Source organism: Kockovaella imperatae (assembly GCF_002102565.1).
Source record: "Kockovaella imperatae strain NRRL Y-17943 chromosome Unknown BD324scaffold_3, whole genome shotgun sequence".
Taxonomy (NCBI): Eukaryota; Fungi; Basidiomycota; class Tremellomycetes; order Tremellales; family Cuniculitremaceae; genus Kockovaella; species Kockovaella imperatae.
In genome coordinates this window covers 1,467,970-1,489,802 of record NW_019028943.1, presented here as the reverse complement: position 1 = coordinate 1,489,802, position 21,833 = coordinate 1,467,970, and the positions used below count along the sequence as shown (strand labels likewise).

The 21,833-nt window shown below is 51.8% G+C and overlaps 9 protein-coding genes across 9 annotated transcripts; 7 read left to right on the top strand and 2 right to left on the bottom strand.

Annotated features, from left to right (window-relative positions):
* Positions 1–1,065: 1,065 nt before the first annotated feature.
* On the top strand, positions 1,066–4,120 carry BD324DRAFT_332943 (hypothetical protein). Its single transcript, XM_022012511.1, has 8 exons — positions 1,066–1,724; positions 1,795–2,703; positions 2,753–2,890; positions 2,932–3,101; positions 3,143–3,299; positions 3,340–3,502; positions 3,554–3,579; positions 3,630–4,120. Exons 1-8 carry the CDS (start codon positions 1,165–1,167, stop codon positions 3,904–3,906), a joined length of 2,400 nt encoding a protein of 799 aa, XP_021873310.1. The 5' UTR covers positions 1,066–1,164; the 3' UTR covers positions 3,907–4,120.
* A 579-nt stretch (positions 4,121–4,699) lies between these two features.
* On the top strand, positions 4,700–7,045 carry BD324DRAFT_619747 (hypothetical protein). The gene is made up of 6 exons (XM_022015206.1): positions 4,700–4,773; positions 4,836–4,978; positions 5,036–5,166; positions 5,209–5,358; positions 5,414–5,926; positions 5,974–7,045. Exons 1-6 carry the CDS (start codon positions 4,721–4,723, stop codon positions 6,943–6,945), a joined length of 1,962 nt encoding a protein of 653 aa, XP_021873309.1. The 5' UTR covers positions 4,700–4,720; the 3' UTR covers positions 6,946–7,045.
* A 9-nt stretch (positions 7,046–7,054) lies between these two features.
* BD324DRAFT_332783 (tubulin beta chain) lies at positions 7,055–9,783 on the bottom strand. The gene is made up of 19 exons (XM_022012510.1): positions 9,424–9,783; positions 9,352–9,360; positions 9,216–9,259; positions 9,148–9,163; positions 9,048–9,092; positions 8,731–9,003; positions 8,481–8,677; positions 8,334–8,436; positions 8,271–8,283; positions 8,176–8,222; positions 8,051–8,124; positions 7,873–8,002; positions 7,802–7,833; positions 7,739–7,762; positions 7,596–7,689; positions 7,483–7,546; positions 7,417–7,434; positions 7,298–7,362; positions 7,055–7,253 (listed from the first exon to the last, which is right to left on the bottom strand). The coding sequence occupies exons 1-19, from the start codon at positions 9,449–9,451 to the stop codon at positions 7,168–7,170; spliced, it is 1,362 nt and encodes a 453-aa protein (XP_021873308.1). The 5' UTR covers positions 9,452–9,783; the 3' UTR covers positions 7,055–7,167.
* A 1,227-nt stretch (positions 9,784–11,010) lies between these two features.
* On the top strand, positions 11,011–12,480 carry BD324DRAFT_576619 (Six-hairpin glycosidase-like protein; the record flags this gene model as incomplete). Its single annotated transcript, XM_022013199.1, has 5 exons — positions 11,011–11,129; positions 11,202–11,553; positions 11,605–11,979; positions 12,023–12,111; positions 12,153–12,480. 5 exons carry the CDS (start codon positions 11,011–11,013, stop codon positions 12,478–12,480), a joined length of 1,263 nt encoding a protein of 420 aa, XP_021873307.1.
* Positions 12,481–12,568: 88 nt separating this feature from the next.
* BD324DRAFT_619738 (ribosomal protein S8e/ribosomal biogenesis NSA2) lies at positions 12,569–13,726 on the bottom strand. The gene is made up of 6 exons (XM_022015205.1): positions 13,668–13,726; positions 13,414–13,476; positions 13,167–13,350; positions 13,003–13,107; positions 12,717–12,947; positions 12,569–12,668 (listed from the first exon to the last, which is right to left on the bottom strand). Exons 2-6 carry the CDS (start codon positions 13,473–13,475, stop codon positions 12,621–12,623), a joined length of 630 nt encoding a protein of 209 aa, XP_021873306.1. The 5' UTR covers position 13,476; positions 13,668–13,726; the 3' UTR covers positions 12,569–12,620.
* A 1,474-nt stretch (positions 13,727–15,200) lies between these two features.
* On the top strand, positions 15,201–16,367 carry BD324DRAFT_619732 (phosphoribosyltransferase-like protein). The gene is made up of 3 exons (XM_022015204.1): positions 15,201–15,495; positions 15,554–15,782; positions 15,958–16,367. The coding sequence occupies exons 1-3, from the start codon at positions 15,299–15,301 to the stop codon at positions 16,300–16,302; spliced, it is 771 nt and encodes a 256-aa protein (XP_021873305.1). The 5' UTR covers positions 15,201–15,298; the 3' UTR covers positions 16,303–16,367.
* A 102-nt stretch (positions 16,368–16,469) lies between these two features.
* Positions 16,470–17,971, top strand: BD324DRAFT_619730 (SCA7, zinc-binding domain-domain-containing protein). Its single transcript, XM_022015203.1, has 4 exons — positions 16,470–16,835; positions 16,875–16,952; positions 16,990–17,184; positions 17,251–17,971. The coding sequence occupies exons 1-4, from the start codon at positions 16,601–16,603 to the stop codon at positions 17,844–17,846; spliced, it is 1,104 nt and encodes a 367-aa protein (XP_021873304.1). The 5' UTR covers positions 16,470–16,600; the 3' UTR covers positions 17,847–17,971.
* Positions 17,972–18,562: 591 nt separating this feature from the next.
* BD324DRAFT_619718 (hypothetical protein) lies at positions 18,563–20,200 on the top strand. Its single transcript, XM_022015202.1, has 10 exons — positions 18,563–18,765; positions 18,836–18,938; positions 18,991–19,028; positions 19,076–19,146; positions 19,200–19,249; positions 19,300–19,370; positions 19,420–19,494; positions 19,545–19,679; positions 19,732–19,767; positions 19,808–20,200. Exons 1-10 carry the CDS (start codon positions 18,680–18,682, stop codon positions 19,992–19,994), a joined length of 852 nt encoding a protein of 283 aa, XP_021873303.1. The 5' UTR covers positions 18,563–18,679; the 3' UTR covers positions 19,995–20,200.
* BD324DRAFT_619712 (hypothetical protein) lies at positions 20,201–21,767 on the top strand. Its single transcript, XM_022015201.1, has 5 exons — positions 20,201–20,961; positions 21,008–21,101; positions 21,145–21,233; positions 21,292–21,463; positions 21,502–21,767. Exons 1-5 carry the CDS (start codon positions 20,699–20,701, stop codon positions 21,520–21,522), a joined length of 639 nt encoding a protein of 212 aa, XP_021873302.1. The 5' UTR covers positions 20,201–20,698; the 3' UTR covers positions 21,523–21,767.
* Positions 21,768–21,833: the final 66 nt, after the last annotated feature.

Sequence of the window (21,833 nt, the reverse complement as noted above, 5' to 3'; positions counted from 1 at the left end):
TTCCTCAAAACCTCCGTTTTCCACACAAAAATCAACAAATCGACCTGCACAACCCTCCTTACTCATTTCCCCCCTCCCCCCCGGGTTCTCATCGCCGCTCATCGTCGAAACTCGACCATCTGCATCAGTTTCCAGCGAGCCAGAGTTGACAAAGGATCCTGGATTCCGAAGCATCCTTCGGAGGATCGCAAAGGACCAGACTTTTTGGGATCACGCTCATGGAATGTTTACGTTACGGCGCGGAGGAAGGAAAGGATAATCGTATAATCATAATTGCTCCGTAAAGACGAACGGAGAGGACCAAGACAAGTCATCGTGAAAGCAGAACAAAGAGCAAAGGAGAGCCAGAGACAAGGTATCATCAACGATATAGCCTTGTACCTGCAAAGGCTTCCAAAGAGCAGTGTCGGGTGGAACAGCCGACGCTACGCAGTGGCAGGTCCCACTCAACCCATACACTGTGTATTTGGCGGTTCCTTTGGCATACAACAATAGCGAGAGAGCCGGGAGCATCGTCTTCGTGGATCATATTATTAGTGACTCGACCTGGACGACAGCAAATGATACTCAACTATCAACATCGATCATCAACCCTTCAAACCACTCGCAGTGTCATTGAGCGATCATCGGACCCATACCGCCAGCGCCAATCGCTCGCCCAAGGCTCAGTACTTCGGTCGTCATAGAGAGCAGGCGCACGACCTTGGCATCGCGCCGATCCGGGAGATTGCCGCTTTGCAATTATCTCTCACACCCCTTTCGACCGAATTCGCTCTCGCTCTCGCTCTTGGACTCAGCAAGGAGCAGGGTCGACAAAACAAGGTCAGCGTCTCCAGGGTTTCAAAACATTCCGTCGCACGTAGAGGGGGAGGTCTTCGAGAAAGGAAGAATCTGGGTGGAAGACGAGGAGGTGAAAGGAAGTAGGTGGGAGGCGGATCGTTAAAGGTGAGTTTCACCGCCGTCATTCCGGATGTGAGAGTCGCCAGAGATATAGGAAGGAAGACCGTGACTTTTCTCCTCCTCCCTATCCTACCAGTGTGTCGTTTCGGGCTGCTTCACCGAACTCTTCTCCTCCATCTCTGTGTATAAACCCCATCCCCTGCTCTTCTCTGGCTCCCAGAAAAGTGCCCGACCTTGACGTGCCTGTTTTTACCTCACAACAACATGCTGATGGTTTCCTCTCCTCTCGTTACCAATCCAGTAATGAACCCCACTCCCGCCAAACGAGCTCGACGCACAGCATCGCCTTCCTCGCCTTCATCCCAATCGCAGACGTCTCAGAGAGATCATGGACCAGGAGGTCGGAACGAGTCGTTGGTCTCACCTACAAAACCGATCCTACCTCCACCTCTCCCATCCGCCGGACATCACGGTCCATCCTTTCCCTTACCGTCCATGCCTTCGGGAAGACCTCAAAGTTGGGCACCAGGATGGACTTCGAGCGGTTCCACACGAAGTGGACCAATCTACGAGCCGGAGAGAGACCGAGAGCGAGAGCGGGAGCGAGAGCGAGGTGACGACCGCGGACTGGCGTCTGCGGGTGCAGGATCCTCAAGGGTCCGTTCGAGGCAGTCCTTTGAGGCGGGAAGTCCGTCTTCCCCAACATCTACTCAAATGGAAAGCATCGACGAGAACCGGACAACGGCACAGATGGTCTTGACACGAGATACGACAGCTCGCGCACCAAGAAGCATCATGGCTTGTGTCCGATGTAGAAAACAAAAGTAGGTTGAATCGAGTGGCAGATATTATATTCCCAACGGCATGTTGACTGATACTCGTTCTTTTTATCAGGATGAAATGCGACGGACCAGGCCGTATACCGTGTAATGGCTGTCGTGCCGCTGGCCTTCCATGTGTCTTTGAGCCCCGGACAAGACCGAAATCAATATCAACCATTCCATCTCCTCATCATCCACCCTTCTTCGCGACCAGACCCGCGACTCCCACTTCAGTCGGGGTGGCAGGCTTTTACCCTCCAGGAGCTCAGCCTGCCCCACCCGCGATATCTCGTGGTCCACCCGGCAGTGGAGAGTATACTCGTTCGGCGATAAGAGATATTCGCGATCCACGAGAGCCAATGCCTCCACCACCTGCGGCATCTATCAACGTTCTCACCAGTCCGTATCCTCCAGCTCCAAGACCATCGACCCCAGGATCCGCCGCGGCAGCAAACGTCGCATCATATCGTCCGGCCCCAGCCACCGGGCTCGCTCCACCCTACCATATCGCCGTGGGTCCACCGCTCACCCAGGCACCTGTTAGACCTCCCTCACCGCATATTGACAGTCGACTTCGAAGTGTTGAGACTGCCCTCCATAATTTTGGCAATGTACCGAATAGTCTGACGCAAATCAATCAATCATTAGCAGCTTTGCATCGATCTGTGGACATGTTGGCTTCGTCATCATCGAACTCTTCATCTGCTCCTCGAGCTGCCTTGGAAATATCTGATGGTATCTGGGAAGATTATCGGTCTAGAGCATGGCCGCTCACACCCTGGCTGATCGGACTGCGTGATCGTCATGGTTTACAGGGTCTAGTGGTCGATTTCCTCGGCAAGCGTGTGTCCTTGGATCGCAGTGACAGTGCAAGGAAAGCCGCAGAGGAAGCGCAGCGAGCTGTTCGCAGCGAGATCGGCAAACTCACCAGTCAAAATGTCGTTTGGACAAAGAACGAGATTCGCGCATTGGGCTTTTTCGGGTGGGTTCGAGATTTGGCGTGACGTGAAAAATGTGTTGACTTGGTGTAGGACCTGGACTAATGACTGTGCCCTTATCTCGCTGGCGATGGCACAGGCTCGTCTTCTAGGCTTGGACAGAATCTGGGATAGGCGAAGATCCCATGATGATTGGCGCGAATGGGTCTATCTGGCTATAATGGATCATTTGTAGGTTGCTCGTGATTGAAGTGAAGCTCACTGCTCCACAGAAGCCAGCTGGTCGATTTCGAACCTCCGTTCACACACGACGTGCTTAATGCCAGCTGGAGAGATCGCTTGGGGCCTTCGGTTCCGGGCACGTCCGAGTCCGCCGCTAGGGATCGTGACAGGGATCTCAAGCTCTTGGCTTGGTTAGAGTACTGCGAGACCCTGGCAGAGGGTGAGTCGACCTCGAGGACGGAAATATTGACTCGATCTCAGTGCATCGAGCACAGACAGATCTTCTTCGTTCGCCTGAAAATCACGACGATACGCTCGGGAGCGATCGTCAGATTGTCGAGCGGTCCATTGAGATCTGGCGGAAGTATTCGCCTCGTTGGGAGGCTTGGGCCGGTGTATGGGCCGTCCGGAACGATCCGTAAGTGGACCTATCTCTATCCGATGCTCACATTGCGTAGGATCTTGAGCCTGTATCTGAACTATGCCATCTTGTATACCACGTCGCCGGGATGTCTAGCACACGAAAGTATCTGGACGGAATTAGCGAGAGATCCCGAGGGATACACTCTGTTGGAAAGAGCTCGTGACGCTGGTTTTGCGGTCATCCAATCCGTTTGCTCAGTGAGTCAACATAAGCTCAAGGACTGGAGGCGCAGCTGACACCTTGTCCAGCCTGAGATTGGGAGGACGTTGTCCTAGTCAGTTTCCTTCTGAGCAATCTGTGTAGTGTTCACTGACCCCTTCGCAGTTCTTTCCCCCTGTTTAGACCCATTCTCGCCCTCGCTTTCCATCTTGTCCTCACTCTCACAACCCTGCCATCCAATATTCCGCCTCTGGTCTCCGTCCCTCATATCCAATCTGTCATCCGCTCGACCCACGATACCCTTGACAATGCTCGTCCACCGGAGATGTTGCCTGGTTCTGGTCTCCTGGGTGAGATGGCAGAGCGTGGCAATATATCTCTCGCAATGGGTATGGGCACATGGGATATGAGCAGAGAGACTTGGAAACGATTGATCGGTTAGGTCCATCAGTCGGATCATTGGGAAGTTGATCTTTGTTCGAGCCATCACGCCGGTCGTGCACAGGCTCAATCCCCGTATCAAGCTCACGTGCTGTGAGCTCTACGGGGCTTCGGTTCTCTATAGATGCTTGGTAATCATTTTCTAAAACATGGGAACAAATCTTCAATTGTATCACTAGAATTGGGACACTAGGGAATGCATTGATTCACGAACGTGCAAATTGAGATCCCTGTCTCGCAAAGGGCGCGCAGCTCATCACACGCATGAAATTGTCTCTTCTTCCTCGCGGAGAATTGCGAGGACTCACTCCCTCGGTTCATTTCTGTCCTGATCCTCTCAACACCCCCATAAACTGTTTTTTTTGTCATCGACTACACGTCCCCAGCTCTCGTTCTGAGGGATGAACAACCAAACTATGTTTGGGCGAAAAGGATGAGCAGTGGCCGCTTCGATAAGTGGGACCCCCTTGTCTTGCTTGTCTGCTGAAGAAGCGAGATGATCTAGAAGTCAACCGATCCAAAGGTGTCATGGCTTCGAGGGGTTTGAACGACTCTGTGCTGCGCAACTTATCAAGTAAATAGCAGGCCCAACATGCCGATCACATTCGCTGTTGGACGTTGCGACATCATGCAAATGCAGAAGAAGTGGACCACAGCAAGAAAGCTGTAAAATGTCGCCGTGGCAGCGGGCGGAGTTTCATGTTCCACCTGAAACACAAACGGTAAACCAAAATAAAGACCTTGATGTCTCATGCATTCTCTCCTCGGCCGTCGTTTCTTTCGCATCTCTGTACAGTGATGATACCTATTGCAAGATGCCATGGGAGGTTCTGAGGGATGTCTCGCAGCATCAAACCGCACTGAAGAAGTGAGATGATCCCGTCGCGATGACAACAGGGCTTCGGTATCTTGACCACTTGACCTGATCAGGTCAAGCCGATCACCACGCATCCTGACAAACGGTCGACTGACTCTACCACCTGACGCCTCCAGCACGGTCCCGAAGCGCTCACAACCCAATCCAAGGTCGAAAAAGAGGCTCAAGTCCCTGAATGAAAAGTTTGACAGCTTGTGTGAGTCCCTTCAAGCAGGATACAGCGTTCGTTACAACTTTGGCTGACTATTCACAGATCCCTCTCTGGATGACGGCCAGAGTGTCAACCTTGTGCTCCAACAATGGACTGATGAGAAGCGTATCAAGGAAGCTGAAGAGTCTCAGGTTTATCAAAATCTTGACCTTGCTCGTAACGAATTAGAACAGGTGCGCTATCGTCATACTTCGTCTGCTGATAAGCGCGTTCAGCTTCAAAGCGATAGAATGCTTGAGGATATAATAGCTGGTAGACCTCTCGTGATATCAAAGTATCAAGGTCCTGTGAACACATCCAGCTCAGCGACAAAATTCAACGAGGACGAGACATCCATGGAGAGGTCCAGATACGATTCTATGCTGGTATGTCCTCTGTCGTGGGCGCTCCCGGTGACGATGACTTCTTATGACCTGTCAGAAACATTCTCACGCAGGTGGACAGCCTGGCGGCTATCTAGGATCGACTTTCGATGATCGTCGTATCCTCTCAACTGCTTCCCATGATTTCCACCCTGACGAGACTTCCACTCCGCCTCATCTCAATCAGAGACCCCATAGAGCCTTTCATTATCCGTACGCTCATCGGCATCTTCCTCATCCTCCACAGCCGCAGTCAAACGACCATTCCTCTACTGATCAAACAGTCTCCATATCTACCGGCTACGAGATCGACAATATTCCATCGCCAACCCCTATACGACGTGGCGTACGCTTCAACTCCATGACCCAGACTCGGTACATCACACCTCGTACAGAGAGATCTCATCATTATGTACACCCCATGGGCAGTGAAATGGCCAACACGTCGAGACCATGGCTTGGATCCGACTTTCATGAAGCCCATGAGCCGACCCGAGCAGGTCCTCAATACGAAGCTGTAGTGCAAACAGTCCACGAGTCGATCCCGCAAGATCTTTACCAGACGCCTCCCGTGAGCGTGCTGTAAAGCAACGTATGTCTGATTGACGTTTTGTACAGGGTCAATTGCGCCGTAGAATCGCTTCACCGCCAGCTCGCTATCCGCATCGACCCTCCCATTCTCGGCGATCACGATCCATTTCATCGGACGGATCAATGCGATATCACACGAGAGCCTCGAGTCGCAAAAGAGCAAGGTATCACGAGAAACATCACGAAACCCGCAGCAAGTATCGCCGGTACGGCCGTGCTCGATCTTCTAGACACCGCCGACATCGATACTATTCGAGCGACTCGGGCTCATCCTCCTCTTCTTCCGCGTCATACAGTACTTTGTCAACAGACTCTTACGACTCTCGGACCTTCTCCGTTGGCTCTGCGAGTCCTCTGCCAAGACTAGTAGGCGTCACTGATGGCGCTTGGCGTAATTATGACACAACAAAAAGTCAAGCGCCGATTGACCCCGCAAAAGGCCAGCAAACGTTCCCTGGGCGAAAAGCAAGATACGCCTTTCAAGCCGTCTCAAACCTAAGAAATGCTCAAACGAACCCAGGGCTCACAAAGGAAGATGTTCAATCTCCACGGAACGCGCAACTTAAAATGACACACCAAACTCAAGAACAGACTCATTCACAGGCTTTGGCCGATACGCAAAGTACAGCAATTAACTCCATTAGAGAATTCTCATTTTCACCCCAGGCTGGAAGTCTTGGCATGCAAGAGTCTACACCGGACGACGAGGCCGACTATCAAATGCAGCAAGTGCCTGAGCAGTCTCAAGAAGCATCGCGAGTGGCAGCTCGTATGGGCAAAACTGTCCGGCATGTTAGATTTGCCTTGTCCCCGATGCCTCCTGACGAGCTGGACCTGGATTCAGGGAATCAGCAAATGTCCTGGTGGAGTGCAGAGGAAAGTATGAAAGCTAGTCACGAAGAGACATGGGGAGGTGAAGATATGAGAGAGGATCAGCTCGCGTCATTCTTTGCCGGCGGCGGTGACACCGGCTTTAGGGTGTACAGAGACGAATACTGAGAACGCGGACGTGTAGCCAACGGTGTCTACTCCAGGGGATGTACCGAAGCCGAAGCCGAAGCCGAAGCCATGCCTTCCTCTCATGCAGACCATTTCCATGTCCCACTTGCCCAAAGCTCTAGTAGTACGTGTTGCATTAAGTATATCAGGACTATACAGCAAAAGCAGATTTTCTTCCAATTCCCAACGGGCGGGCCCATCTTAAGAGTCTTTCGCTCTCGACTACTCGTCATAGACCTCTTCACCCATTTCTTCTTCGACAGGAACTTCCTCGGCATATTCTTCGTCATCGATCTCCGCATTGGCGTCTGGAAAAGGTCAGCTCAGCCTTACAGTAGATGGACGGACTCACATTGGTCGTATTCTGTGCACAGGTCTGCCAAATTGCCCTCGGCCTCGGTGAACTCCATCTCATCCCTGGCACGATTGTTAGCATGGACCCGGAGACACCTTCAAAAGGTGCCCTCTCACATTCCTTCTCCAGTGTACCTAAACAATGAAGGTCAGCTTCCGATGACTAGATGCGACACGACCCACCAATGAGTGTACGCCCTGCGCTTGAACAGTGACCTGAACTGTGCATGAGACCTTTTGAAGACCTCTGAAATCAATGTCAGTCAATGACAGCTTTAGGTCCGAGCGAAACTCGCCTGCAATGGCCGTGGTGTTAGCGACAAGGGTCGCGGCGGCCGGTTGATCCCTTGGAGGAACAGTGCAGAGAGTAGTGAGCGAAGAGTTTGGAATCTAGCATGCTCATCAGTGCAAGAGTCGATATGCGGTGACGGGGACGTACCCAGGGAACAAAGAGGGTCGAGTTCTACACAGTCAGCTAATATACTTCACCTCACTACTCCACCTTGTTCTGGTATTCGTACACTGCATTCTCCACTGAAATGTCAGGAAAACGGTCGAAAGACTCCCACTTACAATCTCTCATGCTCAATTTACCCCTATACGCGACTGAGACAGTCAAATACTTGCCCATAGCTGGGTCAATAGCCGCCAGCAAACTCTTCTTTTGAAAGATGGCAGAGGTGAGATCGTGCACTCGCGACGACTAGAGGGGGGTCAATTATTGCGCGAAAGCTTTCCGATTGTTACTGACGGTGAAAGACTTGGTGTGTGATGCGACGAGAGGAGCATATCCGGCAGTAAAGAAATGCAGACGCGGGAAGGGTACTGCATGGCCATGAGCTCAATCTTTCGAAAAGCGAACAGAGTGAAGCTCACCCATATTGACAGCCAGTTTCCGCAAGTCAGAGTTCAGGACACCGGGGCTAGAGATCCGTCAGCGAGCGAGACAGATAGCCTGTAGATATGCCCACAATCGCAGTGTGGCTGAAGGCGCTGGTCAGCAACTGACGATTGACCAACAACGTAGAACGTACTTGTAAATCCAGCCATGACCTTTGCGATCAATTGATTGAGATCCTTGTACTGAGGTTCCTTCAATTTGAGCTCGGTGTTGCAAATGGCATACAGGGCTTCGTTCTACCGTCCGGTTAGCCACAAAGCGTTCAAGCCAAGAGACTCACGTCGATACAACAAGTGATATCACTGTTCTCAACGAGGTTGTTGGTGGACAGGACGGCATTGTAGGGTTCGACGACGGTTTCCGAGACGGACGGGGCAGGGAAGACGGAGAAGGTAGCGAGCATACGATCGGGATACTCTTCTCGAATCTTGCCGAGGAGGAGAGAGCCCAATCCTGATCCAGTTCCTCCTCCGAGCGCTGAGAAGATTAAGGGTCAGCAGTAACATCAGTCAGCTGAGGGGCAAGCTCACAGTGCAGGACTTGGAAACCCTGCAACGAGTCTGCAGCTTCTGCCTGAGCTCTCAAGACATCCAGAACGGGGTCCACCAGCTCCGCTCCTTCGGTATAGTATCCCTTTGCCCAGTTGTTTCCCGCTCCACTTTCACCGTGTACAAAGGTATCCGGTCGGAAGAGGTTGGAGAGTGGACCAGCTTTGATAGTATCCAGGACTGCGGGCTCCAAGTCGATCTGGATAGACCTAGGAACCCATTTGCGATTGGACGCCTCGGTAAAGTAGACGTCGACTGACCAAGCATTAGCGAAACGATTGACCGGACCATTAATATACCTTTGTCAAGCTGCTGTTGGTCGTTCCCAGTGTATTTCCCATTCTCTATACCACATAGCTCAGCACGACCTCGACCGTCAGTGTTTGAGCCTTAACCCACTGTCTAGACCATGCTCCTGATGACCAAGTCAGCGATCTGTTCGGACACAGTAGGTGAGATGCACAGACCTCCAAGATGTTGAGCCAAAATGCTTGAGCAATCTGGTTACCAGCTAGGTCGAGCAGTCAGCAGATACTCAAGCTGACTGTCAAGCTCGTGAATCGTCGAGAATCGCTTGGTCATTGCTCCGTGTCATTTGCTCACCTTGTCCGACTGCAAGTTCCAAGACATGAACATTAGTTTCAACAACAAAAGCCTCTTGTGGAATGGACCCACCGGACACGCTGACAATCTCTCTTCCCATATTGATGGATGTGTAAGGATATCAGAGCTGTCGTGGATATCCTGGTGATCTATTGAACCCCAGGGCTATGTCTCTGTAACGAGCGAAGCAGCAGCAACAACGAATGGATGTACAGTCTGCGGATGGGATCCTCAAATGTGTTGAATGGGTAGCTTCTACGCGCCATCGCGTCCCGGCAAAATAGATAACCCCAAAAGTGGAAATAAAAGCCCAACACACATATTACGTAAGTCTGGGCCTCGTTTCAGCTGTAGCGACGTATTATGCAGTGTACAAAGATCGGTCAAGGCCGGAGTGGTGTGTTCACCCGTCCTGATGGACTCGACATCTGTAGACGGACTGGCTTGCTTTGCTCAGCTCAGCTCAGTGAGGTGAGGTGAAGCACGCACAATAGGGGGTAGCAGTCCCTGGCCTCTTTCAGTCCCTACAAGTTGATCATAAAGTCGATGCTAGTACAACATCAATGCCGGACATGATCATTTGGCCTATCCGCTGGGACCGGCATAGTTTAGCCAACTGGAAGATATATAGTGCTGCATCCCACCTTGCTAATTCGGAATCAAGGAACCCCGCCGGCGCTTTAGAGCGAAGTGCGCGGTGCCAACTGCCTTGCGAGAGGATCTGAGGATTGAGCCCCCCCCCCCCCCCCAAAACAGGCTGGGCCAGGAGCGAGAACACTATATCAGATGGATATCCGTGATGAAGATGTATAGAATCAGGGCATTCTAGGTCCTAGTGCACCTCGCCAGGTGTGACAAGGTCAGCATTACGGTGCTCGTACCAATGGCGCCTGATGTGGCTGTTCCACTGGTGGACACTTTCTGCACGTCCCGTCTGACGTCTCATTTGTCACCGACTTGCAGCATGGCCATCGAATCGTAGATGTAGGCAGATGAATCATCTTAAATACTGTTTGGTGTGAGGTGTGTCCATTCAGCGGTTAGGTACCAGTGATATGGGAATTCATTACGTCACATTATTTACATAAAGTGTGGCGAAATATGCCCCCAGATAGTCAGTGACGTCGTGCGTATAGGATCCGATCTAGATGCGTGGGCCTCGCTTGAGAGTAAGATAGCAGCATCTCACCCAATCTATCACTTGTCGACGTGAATCCGACCTTGGTTCAACCTCGGCGTCCAAGTATCGTGACTGTCCATCCATACCTCCGTTGACCGTAGATCGGTGGTGCCCGGTGCATCGCTCTCTCGGCTCGGCTTGGCAGCGCCATTCAAAGCCGCAGAACAATCCCGATCTCCTACATAGAATCTTATTAGATCTCCGGTTTGGGGGGAATCAATTGGGACGCCGGCGGTAAGAGAATCAGCGGTCTGTCTCTCTTGCAAGCAGGGCTCGCAGTGCCACTACTCTATCACCTGGAGGACAGAGCGAGTATCCGCCCCTTCAAAGGATTATCATTTCAGCCAAGAAGAAGGGGTCGTCGATCTTGGCAAAATTGGATGGACGGTCGGACCTCTCTTGTCAACAAAGAATCACACTCAATTCAACTCACCATTCATCGCTGAACGCAGAGGATTCTATCGACTCCATATCGCAGAATGACTCACCGGACACTGCTCGTCCTTGGACTGCTGGCGAGGTGGGCAGAGGCAACTCACCTCCGGCCGAGTAGAATTCAACAAGTGTGGGATGTGATGAATCAAATTTCAGTCTACTCGTAAGTCGACGCCTAATCGCGAGAATCCCTTTGTGTCCATTGAAGTCTTGGAGACTGACGAGGCACTTGCAGCTGGGAGAACGGCACTCGAGCCGAGGCACTGCTAGAGTACAACTATCCATCCCTGTCGCCCATCTCATCCAGTTCCCCTTTCCCATTACCTCAAAACCTCAACACCGACCAATTCAGCCAAGTCTACGACCTCGCCCACATGACGATGCAGAATCGTAATTCGTCCACATCGACAGACTCGCCGTTTCAAGGAGCGACTCTTTTGCCAGATGGTGCAGCTGGAGATCCAGCAAGTCTTGGCATTTCCGTGTTGCTGGCCAATGTTAGCACGCACAATGAGCAAGTCAATGGGATAGGGTACGGGGACGCGGCACGGGAAGAGCTCGACTACTTGTTGTACGATGTTCCAAGGGTAGGTCCAGGATGCACGCTCTTCCATCACGGTGTGTTGACGTCTCGGTAGACCAGTAGCGGAGCCATCTCTCATCGTGCTGACCAAGCTCAACTCTGGTCCGATAGCGTCTATATGGTCCCTCCTTTCTTGGCGTATTATGGAGTCTTGCATAACAACCAATCCCTCATCCAAGAAGCCTATACCCAATGCTCACTCTACCGTCAAGCCTTGAAGACCGACAATAACCTCTGGATGCACATTGTCGACGGGAGTGGATTTCTCGATTATGGCTGTTGGGCGACGGGCAATGGTTGGGCAGCCGCTGGAATGCTGAGAGTCTTGGCGACCATCAAATACAGTCAATTCTCCAGTGCTATGCAGCAACAGCAGTCAGACTTGCAATCCTGGATCGAAGAGATCCTCACAGCTGCCAGTGGCTACATCGTGAGTTCGCAAGATGTGGCGCGATGGACTGACGCTCTGGCAGAGCAAGAACGGTCTGCTGCACAACTATATCAATGATACTGGCACATTTGAGGACGCGGCGTCTTCGGCTTTGTTCGCAGCCACTGGATAGTGAGTGCGCCTCAAAACCAACCGGGTCCTGACGGTCACAGTCGACTCTCAACCATTGGGCTGACCAACGCACACGTCAACATGTCCTCTCAATTGTTGTCAGCCGTATCATCCAAAGTCAACTCCACAGGATTCGTCACACAGGTAGTCGATCCACTCAGTTTTGGCGAACAGGGCAAAGCATCGCCCGAAGCCCAGAGCTTTCTCATCATGGCTTATGCAGCATTCAACGATTGGAATTCGACAGGCAGAGCAGGCAGTGGCGATAGCGATGACGACCCGTTAGGCAATTACGGTGGCGCGACTACAATAGACAGGCCAGTCGAGTTGATCATTGCTCTCGCCGCCTTGTTGTGGGCAGTGTTGTAGTATATATCTCGAAAGGAGCCACCTGTTGCGCATTTATAGCCTCCTTGGACCGACCGCATGGATCGTTTAATTACTCGTGTCTCCACGTTGTCTGCGCATGTCATGAATCCATCTCAAAGTACAAGTCTCACGTCCTAGACCTAAGCAGCGTGCTTCGACTTGCGGAGCTGGAGCTTCCTGTTGTAGAACTGACGTGATGTAAGTGGATAGGTCGTGGACAGCTTGGGTCAACTTACGTCCAACTCCTTGCCCTCGAGAATGTATCCATCAGCTCGACCGCTCTGTCCTGGTCGAGAAGTGAGGATAGCCAACAGACGACCAGCTCGGAACTGTTGCTCGAGCAGGGGGTCGATCTTGGCGTCCTTTTTGCGCTCATCCAAAATTCGCTTGACGTGGTTGGATTGCTTCTTGTCGGAAGCGTCCTCGGTCGTGGTGGTCTTTCCTCCCTTGGTGATGGGCTGGGCGTACTGGAGAGAAAGAAGTGAGTCAAGAGCCTTTTGGAGGGGCTAGCTGTCCACTCACGTGAGATTCGTACCACTGTCGGAAAGGGGTAGCATCGACATCGACGACACATGATTTGACAAGAGTCTGGGTTCGGAGCAGCTCGTTGTTGGAGGCGTTGTATCGCTAGAAGCAAAGAGTCTCAGTACTTGATGATATCCGTGCCATGCCAAATCTCCACTCACGACCTGGAGCAACCTGGTCTTTCTGGTAACGTGCTCACTTCCCCAAGCAAAGTTTCCAGAGTCCAATCGCAAAGCCCTGTACTTTGTGTTTCCACCTCGAGTTCGGACCTCGTGAATTCGTTTCTCCGAGTCAAGCTTGGTCATGGCGGGTTGACGACCGAGCTCGAACTTCCTCTTCTTTCGGCTGAGGGAGACGGCGCGGCATGTCAGCGAATTCTATCCTCAGGGAGCGACACTTCAGACGCACTAGTGAGCCCTGCGGGCACCGGATGCTGAGCGCTTGTGGCGCGAGTCTCGAGCAATACCCATCCTGTGAGGGCAAAATGGTCAGTTGAAGGTTCGACAAAGATTTCGAAGGAATTCGAGGTTGGGAGGAAAGTGAGATGAAGTGACGGGAAAGCGCAGCGTCCGTGTGAAAGACGAACGACACCCTGGTGACCGACACCGGTGGTAGAGAGCGTGTGATGGGGGACTGAAGCTGGTCGGGATACCTATACTCACTTGAAGTCTGGATGGATGAAAGAGAAAAGACTCTGGCAGCCAGCTTTTGACTATTGAGCTACACTCTGTGGGCCATGGGGGGGGCCAGAGGAACCTGCCATAACGGGTGCGAATCGGTGATATAATTTTAAACGCCGATGATATCTGAGCGTGGCACTGTACAATTCACTCTCCAAGCTGGCTTATCGCCGAAACCTGCGATATCCAATTCATTCTTGCCTCACGCGTCAAACAAGTCTCCCCATCTGCCTACTTCACCAGCCGTACTTTTCATCCCATCTTCATCCCACCAACCGCGTAGAAAGCTATACCCTTCCACGTACATTCCTGCAACCTCTGCAAACACCTTTTTCATCTTTCCTACGTACATTCGCAGACCGCGGGTCAAGACCTCGACCTCGGTCGCATGTAGACTCTGCAAGAAGGGGAGAATGTCATTGATGATACTTCCCAATGTCAGGGTGTACGTCTTGAGCACTGTCCAGTCCAGCTCGCCATCACCTGACGTGTATTGTAATACTGATCCATCGTCCAGTGCTGGGAGACGTTCTGCATCACGTGGATACTCATCTCGTAAGACTGATCGTTCCACCACCAACGCTTCGAGCACGATAGCAAGTGGGACGAGGAGGGTTGGAGGATGTAGCATCCCTGTATAAGCTGGCGGAGTTGGCCCAATCATCCGAGAAGGCGGGGATAGAGCATGTAGCTTGGTCAAGAGGGATGCGACTCGCTCCAGATCCGTCTCGGTACCTAGGCGAACACTCCCTTCAGACGCACATATTGCCAGCGTGGAATGCCGAGTCTGTTGACATGAGTGATGCAAGGCTCGTGGAGGGATTGTCGAGGAAGAACGAGATTTGAGGTGGATGGTGAGTGATGCGTCCGTGGTATCTGACATTGTCCTGTTATGTGAAGCCTCACGAGCATTCTTTCCACCTTTCCCAGCGCCAACTCCAGCGTGATTCGAATGATCCATACGGTTTTCGAGTGATGTAGCTCTTTTGACCATGGCGTTCTTTCGGCCTAATGAGCTAGGTAGGTGAAGGACCATGTCACTTTTCGGCGGCACGGGAGGCGGAGGAGCCGTTGTACGGGATATCATTGCTGGCTCGGAATGAGATCGAGGTGGTTGAACGATGATCGCTGGTCGACCCATCAGAGCAGAGTGGGAGAATGTTCCGCCCGGAGGGGGCAGCGACGGGATCACGGATGGATCCAGAAAGTCCATGCTGGCTGAATGACAGGCTCAGAGAAACGATTCAACATGCCAACCCCTCTGAGACGGCGCTGAGACACACCCCAAAGGCTCCTTTGTCCCCGAGAAACGGCCACGCTTTGCCCTTTGACTGGCCCGTCCTTACTGATCATCGTTACGAGAGGGGGAATGCCCTTGACAGCTCGCTGGTGGAGCAGATTGCGGGACTATGGTTCAGTTGATCTGTCTCCCAGTGTGGCGGGTCAGCAACTGAACAGCCTCACAGCTATTGAGTGTATATGATAACGAAGCGCTGCATGCATCCTCATAGGAGAGAATGGAATATCTCGACGGTCTGGAATTTGCGTTTCTTCCCCTCTCTAGCCTCTTCTGATCCGTTCGGAACACTATCAGCAGTGGTCCTCGGGATCCCATGTCCGGTCCATCGGGCTGTTCTAAATTTTCCAGGTCCACCTCCACCGTTAAATCTATATCTATACACCGAGCATACCTATCTGCTCCATCATTGTCCACCATGGCCCCGTTAGATCCCGCCAAGAGGGCTTTCATTGAAGCTGCCATCGCCAACAATGCTCTCTTATTCGGCAGCTTTGAGCTGAAATCTGGCCGGTAAGTCCGGGGGTTCGACCGCTTGAACACTTTGAAGAACCCACTAATACCATGTCAGTATATCGCCATACTTTTTCAACGCTGGAAACATCTACAGCGCATCGTTGATCGACGCTGCTGCTACTGCTTATGCGAATATTCTCACCTCTTCCCGTATACCTGAATTTGACGTACTCTTCGGGCCAGCTTACAAGGGTATCCCACTGGCCGCTGTGACTGTCGTCGCATTGGCGAGGGAACACAAACGGGAAGTCGGTTTCGCATACAACCGGAAGGAGAAGAAGGATGTGAGTTGGAGTGCTTACTCGATCATCGCGGAGTCCAGGGCTCGAGTTGCGACGATAGGCAGACTGGGAGGAACGCGATATTTCACCGTTCCGTCCAAAGAGTCGTGCACAAACTCTCACCCCCTTCCGATCCTCTTATTCACCGGCTTTGCAAACCCACTGATGATTGTTCTAGCACGGAGAAGGAGGCTCTCTCGTCGGCGCACCGCTCAAAGGCCGTATAGTCATTATCGACGATGTGATCACCTCTGGCAAAGCTGTTCGCGAAGCCATCGATATCATCGCCTCGAGCCCAGAAGCCAAACTTGTGGGGATCGTTCAACTCATTGATAGACAGGAAAAGGGCAGAGACAGCGATACGAGCGCGATTCAAGAGGTGGAAAAGGAATTCAAGGTCCCCGTCGAACCTATCATGGCTGTAGGTGATATCCTCAGCTATCTCGAAGAAAAGGGAGGGATGGAAAAGGAATTGGAGGCTGTGAAAGTGTATCACGAGAAGTACGGAGCTGTCAGGCAGTGAGAAGATGTTAGCCAGTCGGTATGTATTGCTGTCCACGACCGCGATGTCATGCATGAGGTCCGCGCAAAGCATTGAAGCATGCTCAGAGTCGGACTCTGATTACACAATGGCCATGGGGAGGCGCTTGAGCGGCGTTTTACGCCGATCGCACCGAGCATCCGGTTCAACTCGCCATTCAGCCTTTATAGTTTTGTCTCTTGTCTGTGGCCAATCTCATCTACAGCTTTCGTACCGATCGTCTGTGTCCCCGTCCACGTCGCAGTGTCAGAGACCTGCACAGCTCCCTCCACACTACAGCATGACACTCTCTCTCAAGCCTCGAGAATCTCTCCCGCCATTCACCTTTTCCACCGCTTCCTCGCCATCCAATGTATCTTCTGCGCCCCGGCCTCCAGCGGACTTCATCCCTGAACGCGATATGAATCTCTTTGGTGCTTATCCACAAGCGGGAAGTAGTGAATCTGGCAGAGGTCTCGTAGTGTGTCCAAGGTGTGACAAGGCGGTCTTAGAGCTAGCTCTCGGGGATCATAAACGTGAGTGATTTATGGTGCTTCTTATCGCTGACCAGATAGGGATCTGCTCTCATATCCTTGACGGTACACCATTGACCATCAAGAAGAGCATCAAGAGAGCTCGAAGAGCTAGTGACTGTACGTTCTGCTGCGATCCGCGATCTGACGAGCCAAGTATCGTCATCCGAATCACCAAGCAAGAAACGTGCCAAGCTACCTGTATCAGATGACGAGGATGATGAGGCGCCGCTGGTCAAGGGTGTCAAGAAGGTTCAAATGAAGAAGATACAAAAAGAGCAGGCGAAGCTAGAGCGCAAAGCTGCCAAGGAACGTGAGAAGATCGCCGTCGCAGAGAGAAAGCGAATGCGAGGTGCGTCATCATCGAGCCCCGGCTCCATGCCGTATCCGTATCTTACTGATATCCGTATGCTTTCAGGGAATGGTCCCGTCGATCTCGATCGCCAATGCGGAGTCATCAACGACAAGAACTTGCCCTGTTCTCGTTCTCTCACATGTAAAACCCACACTGTTGGAGCCAAGCGCGCCGTAGAAGGTCGTTCACGTTCCTACGATGATCTCTACCTCGAATGGCAACGGAACAACAATCCCAATTTCAAGGAACCTGCTCCGAAGAAAGAACGAGAAGCTCGTCGAGCAGAAAAGAAAGAGCGAGATAGGGCGATCGCAGATGAGAATAAGCGGAAGAGAGGAACAACCTGGGTCGATGACGATGGGTTGGGAGATGGTGAAGACGGTAAGAGGGAAATGGAGGAACTGGTTCACGTCACACGTCTCGCTGGTCAACGCGTTTGTCCCCGTATTCACGGCAGCGTTTGGATCAGCATCGTGGGAAGCTCTGGTACAGCCACGAAGAGGGGCCTGGGCGGAGGTTACGAGATTGCCCAGGTGGGCGATATGCTCACCAAGGCTTTGGCGGCTAGACCGAAACCTCCATCACTCATCGCAAAGATCCCGGCAAAAGTCATGCCAGGAACAATGGGTATACAGCAGTTCCCCGTCGCTGCGGTGTAGAGGTGTGAATCGGGGCATTCGCACGCGTTGAAGTGTCATCATTTCCTCATCGTCATTGTTAATTGTTGTATCGTTGACCCGCTGGCAGCTATACCTTATCGTCCTATGTATTCCGCTTGTGACGAGCAACACAACTGCAATCGCAGTTGCAGCCACCGCCGCCAATACTTGCTGCCCTCAATTCAATATGCAATGGAAAGAATATAAGGGCAGATTACGGGAGGAATCTGACAATAAGGTCGATCACTCATGAGATCGCTCGTGCAACAGCTCGACTAGATGGTGACAGATGTAGTGTCTGAACCTCCCTTGGTAGTCACCCTTGGATCTGGCAGTGCTTGGACCCATCATGAGTGGTTGGTGATAGGGATCGCGGGTGAAGCGCGCCGAGACTGCCCACAGTTCCGGGTTGCTCAGTCTTCGCTTCATTTCACTGTCTCCTGTAGTCTTCGCAACATCGATGCACGAACCGCTCCGAAAAAAGTAGGCATTCGGGAACGCTGTCATTCTTGTCGTTTTTCCCCCTTCAGATACCCCTTCGCACCTTTCAGATCGTGATCATGTATCTTGCCCATCACACCGGGCCCATTCTCTTCAGCACGACCCAGACTCACAGCGGTCGTGAGCAGTCAAGGGCTGAGACGCAATGTTCATTTCCCATCAGATGAAAAGTCTCTCGCATGTCATCAAAGAGCTCTACTTCTTTCCCCACTCACGGAGGCTCGAGAGCCCAGATCGAGGACACTACTTATACACTGATGGTTTCTTCTGTCTCCTTCTGATCGCCATCTCCTTGCCGAATACCGTTGCCTTCTACATACAACTCCTCAATTATGTTGAGCAATGCTGAGATGGAATTTATCGGTATTCAGGCGTTTTCAGCCAATCGAGGTAGGAACATTACGCCTTACATTGCTGGGTATGTCCTGGAACTGTGGCGGGAATGGCGACAACAACGATGAAGCGCTGACAGACGGCCTGGTCCTCAGGACATGGCTCGCATGCATCTGCCAAGGTGTGATCTGGGTTCAGATCTGGCGCTGGTACAAGCATTCAGCAAAGACTGATCTGACGATCGTTCGAGCCATGGTGGTGAGTCAAGCACATCACGGGTGTGAATGGAGCTAGCTGATCGACCGCTCAGGGCTGGTCGTTCTTCCTTACTCCAGTCTATACCGGCTTGTCAGTCACCTTCTGTGTCGACGGGGCTCGAGCTGATACCTCCCAAGCTTACTGGCGTGGATGATGCAGACTTATGTCTACCACTTCGGTCAATATGCCACCTTTGTGAACTATAATTGTGAGTCCCAACCTAGTTAATGTCCAAAGTCTTAGTTGATCTCATACGTATAGGGTTCACACAGCCTTGGCTATTCACAGTGGCTGCGAGAACAGCGGTGACTGTGAGTCTAGCCTGCAGAATCTCTAGATCAAGGCTGATGTCCAACCTCAGAGTTATCTGATTCATCGGACATGGCTCCTGACCAAGAGCATCTGGATCCTCGTCGTGAACATTCTACTCTCGTGCGGCTGAAGTTCTCTGATTTGTCACGGAAGCTAACACCGTCTACAGGGCAAGCTTTACGGGCGCGATCCTCTGGGAGTACACCAATTACCGTGTAGCTTCTGGAATAGATGCTTATCTCAAGTCAGCTATTCCCTCGGCATGAGTCCCTCTCAGCTGACCCCTTCTCACAGCACCACGCCGGGTATCCTCTGGGGTGTCCTCGAGGTCGCCAGTAGTGGTTTCATCTCCGGTGCTATGATGTGGACGTTCTTCAGATCTCGAACTGGGTGGAAGTCGACCGATCAGGTCTTGACAAAGCTGTCGGTGTAAGTCGAGTGTATGAGGGAAAAGGGATGTTGGCACTGACCAGAAGACTAGGCTTGTTGTTCAAACTCAACTTCCTCCAACGCTGATGTCAGTATGGGGTTCAGAATCCACGAGCTGACGAAATCAGGTGCATCGCATGTCTAGCCTTGAACGCGGCCAATATCCCGAATGGATACTCGCCATTCATCACCCTTTTCCTGTGTAAACCCCAGGTCTACATTGTGTCACTGCTCGTCTTCCTTAATAGTCGTCAAAAGCTGAGAAAGGTCTTGAATGATCCAACGAGAGTCATCCAGCCGGTGAGCAAGTTGTAGAACTCTGGGTATAGAGAGATCCATCGGCTGATACGACTCGCTCAGGTCACACTCCAGCTCGGAAGGATGGACCGTGGCGCTCAGAGCAGCGAGCACATCAAATCGGATCCCGAATCCACTGCATGGAGAGGTTGACAGGGGAGCCAGGCACAGAGGATCGTCGAACACTTGAACAGCTCCATGCATCTCGAGCGTATGTCCTATTTGCAATATCTCTTAGCTTTCCGTCCAGTATCTGCTGAGCGTGAGAGCTCAGAGTCAGTGACAACGTAGAAGGTCGCCAAGACAGGCACGTTCTATTTCCGTTGGACCAGGTCATCGGGTAGACTGCAGATCTCATATGCTAGAGAATGGATTGTCTTCTGCTTCCTCCGGTGAATAGCGGGATGCGGAGACGAATAAGATTGGTCGGACGACTAACGGGACTGCTCCTCTTCGCCTGTCAGAGTAATAATCTTGCTCTTTACACGGTGTACATTCTGACTATAAAGTGTGAGGTCAGACGCCACGAACGATTATGTACAAATTGAGGACCGAGGCGACGAACGCAACGTAATGTCCTAGTGATTCAAGTCAGTCACGAGGCAACGTCCTCATTGTCACGGAGGCTCCTCAGAGGACGCCATATTACCCCATCGCGGTGGCTTTCAACTAGTCACAACCTTCTCAAGACCCAGAACTTTAATGTTGCAAATCTGCTGTCTATGGATCCCTCCAGAACTGGTCACCCGGTAACATCGTTGAACCGGTGCTCTGTGCCTCTCTTTTGGACAGTATATAATGCAATTCCAGGCTCATTGGATCCTCTTTCATCTCTTGGAACTGATGCAGTAATGCTCTTCGCCGCTCTCGTCATATTGTCACAACTGCCCTCGCTGCTCGCCCTTGCCATTGTACAAGATGACAAGAGGGCTTACGCGGGATTACAACCTATCTTTACTGACTGCTCCGGTGGGACAAGTACCTTGTGGGCTGGCTGATCAAGCAATGAACGACCTCCTGATGTCCCCTAGTCAAACTCGTGGGGGCTATTATACACCCGAGCTGCCCGCATCAGGCTCCACCGTCACCTTCTACAACGCAGGGATCCTGGAGTATGCAATTCCGGTGAGGTCATATTATGATTCGATCCATCTGACATGAGATACAGCTTGGTTCAACTCATTCTGGTACCTTGACTTTCAATGGGAATGTCGTATACACTACCAAGACGAAAAATCTCTGCAATAATCAATCTGGGCAAGTCAATGCCTCTACTGTACCGTTTCCCTTGGCTGAATGAAGATGCATTCCACAGTGCCAAGGCAGGCACTGGCCTAATAGCTTGTCCCGTGGCAGGTGATCAGTACTACTTTTTCGAGCTGGCCTATCCTATTCTGAACGAAGGTGGCGGCATGTATACGTTTAGAGATGAAGCGTATACGCCGTCCAAGCAACAGATCTGGTGTCTAGAGTACACAGTCTATATGGTAAAAGGAGATGATGTACTTGAGCTGATCCATTCCAGAAACCCAGCGACTCTGGGTAGGAATACAAGTCCTCATGAACGCTTTGCTTTCTCTACGATTGCGGAAAGGGTCTGACAGAACTCCTCCTCAGTTAATCGATTGTGCAACCAAATCTATGCAGTTACTTGACTCTCATGTAGAATGGATGTTTTCTTACAGGCATTCAGGCGTCTTGTACTCTCATACTCGTGCACTTTTTCCTACGCTGCTTCCGCCTCGGACGACGCTTCATGGGACGATCTTTACGCGTGTCACACATTGGCGGCATCTCAGGGTCGTCAATAGGAGATGCATCCTGGTGTCTATGTCACCCGAGACTCCCATGCCCAGA

Excerpts from the sequence above, each read along its gene's own strand:
- BD324DRAFT_332943 (XM_022012511.1), top strand. The coding sequence starts at position 1,165 with ATGCTGATGGTTTCCTCTCCTCTCGTTACCAATCCAGTAATGAACCCC. Across the intron at positions 2,704-2,752 it reads CGCGCATTGGGCTTTTTCGG|GACCTGGACTAATGACTGTG; the intron begins GTGGGTTCGAGA and ends GACTTGGTGTAG. Across the intron at positions 3,503-3,553 it reads TCATCCAATCCGTTTGCTCA|CCTGAGATTGGGAGGACGTT; the intron begins GTGAGTCAACAT and ends CACCTTGTCCAG.
- BD324DRAFT_619747 (XM_022015206.1), top strand. The coding sequence starts at position 4,721 with ATGCCATGGGAGGTTCTGAGGGATGTCTCGCAGCATCAAACCGCACTG. Across the intron at positions 4,774-4,835 it reads CATCAAACCGCACTGAAGAA|GTCAAGCCGATCACCACGCA; the intron begins GTGAGATGATCC and ends TGACCTGATCAG. Across the intron at positions 4,979-5,035 it reads TGAAAAGTTTGACAGCTTGT|ATCCCTCTCTGGATGACGGC; the intron begins GTGAGTCCCTTC and ends GACTATTCACAG.
- BD324DRAFT_332783 (XM_022012510.1), bottom strand. The coding sequence starts at position 9,451 with ATGGGAAGAGAGATTGTCAGCGTGTCCG. Across the intron at positions 7,834-7,872 it reads TAAATTGAGCATGAGAGATT|TGGAGAATGCAGTGTACGAA; the intron begins GTAAGTGGGAGT and ends CTGACATTTCAG. Across the intron at positions 7,763-7,801 it reads TGTACGAATACCAGAACAAG|AACTCGACCCTCTTTGTTCC; the intron begins GTGGAGTAGTGA and ends CTGACTGTGTAG.
- BD324DRAFT_619738 (XM_022015205.1), bottom strand. The coding sequence starts at position 13,475 with ATGGGTATTGCTCGAGACTCGCGCCACAAGCGCTCAGCATCCGGTGCC. Across the intron at positions 13,351-13,413 it reads GGTGCCCGCAGGGCTCACTA|CCGAAAGAAGAGGAAGTTCG; the intron begins GTGCGTCTGAAG and ends CGTCTCCCTCAG. Across the intron at positions 12,669-12,716 it reads TCGAGGGCAAGGAGTTGGAC|TTCTACAACAGGAAGCTCCA; the intron begins GTAAGTTGACCC and ends ACATCACGTCAG.
- BD324DRAFT_619732 (XM_022015204.1), top strand. The coding sequence starts at position 15,299 with ATGTCCGGTCCATCGGGCTGTTCTAAATTTTCCAGGTCCACCTCCACC. Across the intron at positions 15,496-15,553 it reads TTTGAGCTGAAATCTGGCCG|TATATCGCCATACTTTTTCA; the intron begins GTAAGTCCGGGG and ends ATACCATGTCAG. Across the intron at positions 15,783-15,957 it reads ACCGGAAGGAGAAGAAGGAT|CACGGAGAAGGAGGCTCTCT; the intron begins GTGAGTTGGAGT and ends TGATTGTTCTAG.
- BD324DRAFT_619730 (XM_022015203.1), top strand. The coding sequence starts at position 16,601 with ATGACACTCTCTCTCAAGCCTCGAGAATCTCTCCCGCCATTCACCTTT. Across the intron at positions 16,953-16,989 it reads AGCTCGAAGAGCTAGTGACT|TATCGTCATCCGAATCACCA; the intron begins GTACGTTCTGCT and ends TGACGAGCCAAG. Across the intron at positions 17,185-17,250 it reads AGAGAGAAAGCGAATGCGAG|GGAATGGTCCCGTCGATCTC; the intron begins GTGCGTCATCAT and ends GTATGCTTTCAG.
- BD324DRAFT_619718 (XM_022015202.1), top strand. The coding sequence starts at position 18,680 with ATGTTGAGCAATGCTGAGATGGAATTTATCGGTATTCAGGCGTTTTCA. Across the intron at positions 19,147-19,199 it reads CACCTTTGTGAACTATAATT|GGTTCACACAGCCTTGGCTA; the intron begins GTGAGTCCCAAC and ends TCATACGTATAG. Across the intron at positions 19,250-19,299 it reads CTGCGAGAACAGCGGTGACT|AGTTATCTGATTCATCGGAC; the intron begins GTGAGTCTAGCC and ends GTCCAACCTCAG.
- BD324DRAFT_619712 (XM_022015201.1), top strand. The coding sequence starts at position 20,699 with ATGGATCCCTCCAGAACTGGTCACCCGGTAACATCGTTGAACCGGTGC. Across the intron at positions 21,102-21,144 it reads TCCTGGAGTATGCAATTCCG|CTTGGTTCAACTCATTCTGG; the intron begins GTGAGGTCATAT and ends CATGAGATACAG. Across the intron at positions 21,234-21,291 it reads CTCTGCAATAATCAATCTGG|TGCCAAGGCAGGCACTGGCC; the intron begins GCAAGTCAATGC and ends TGCATTCCACAG.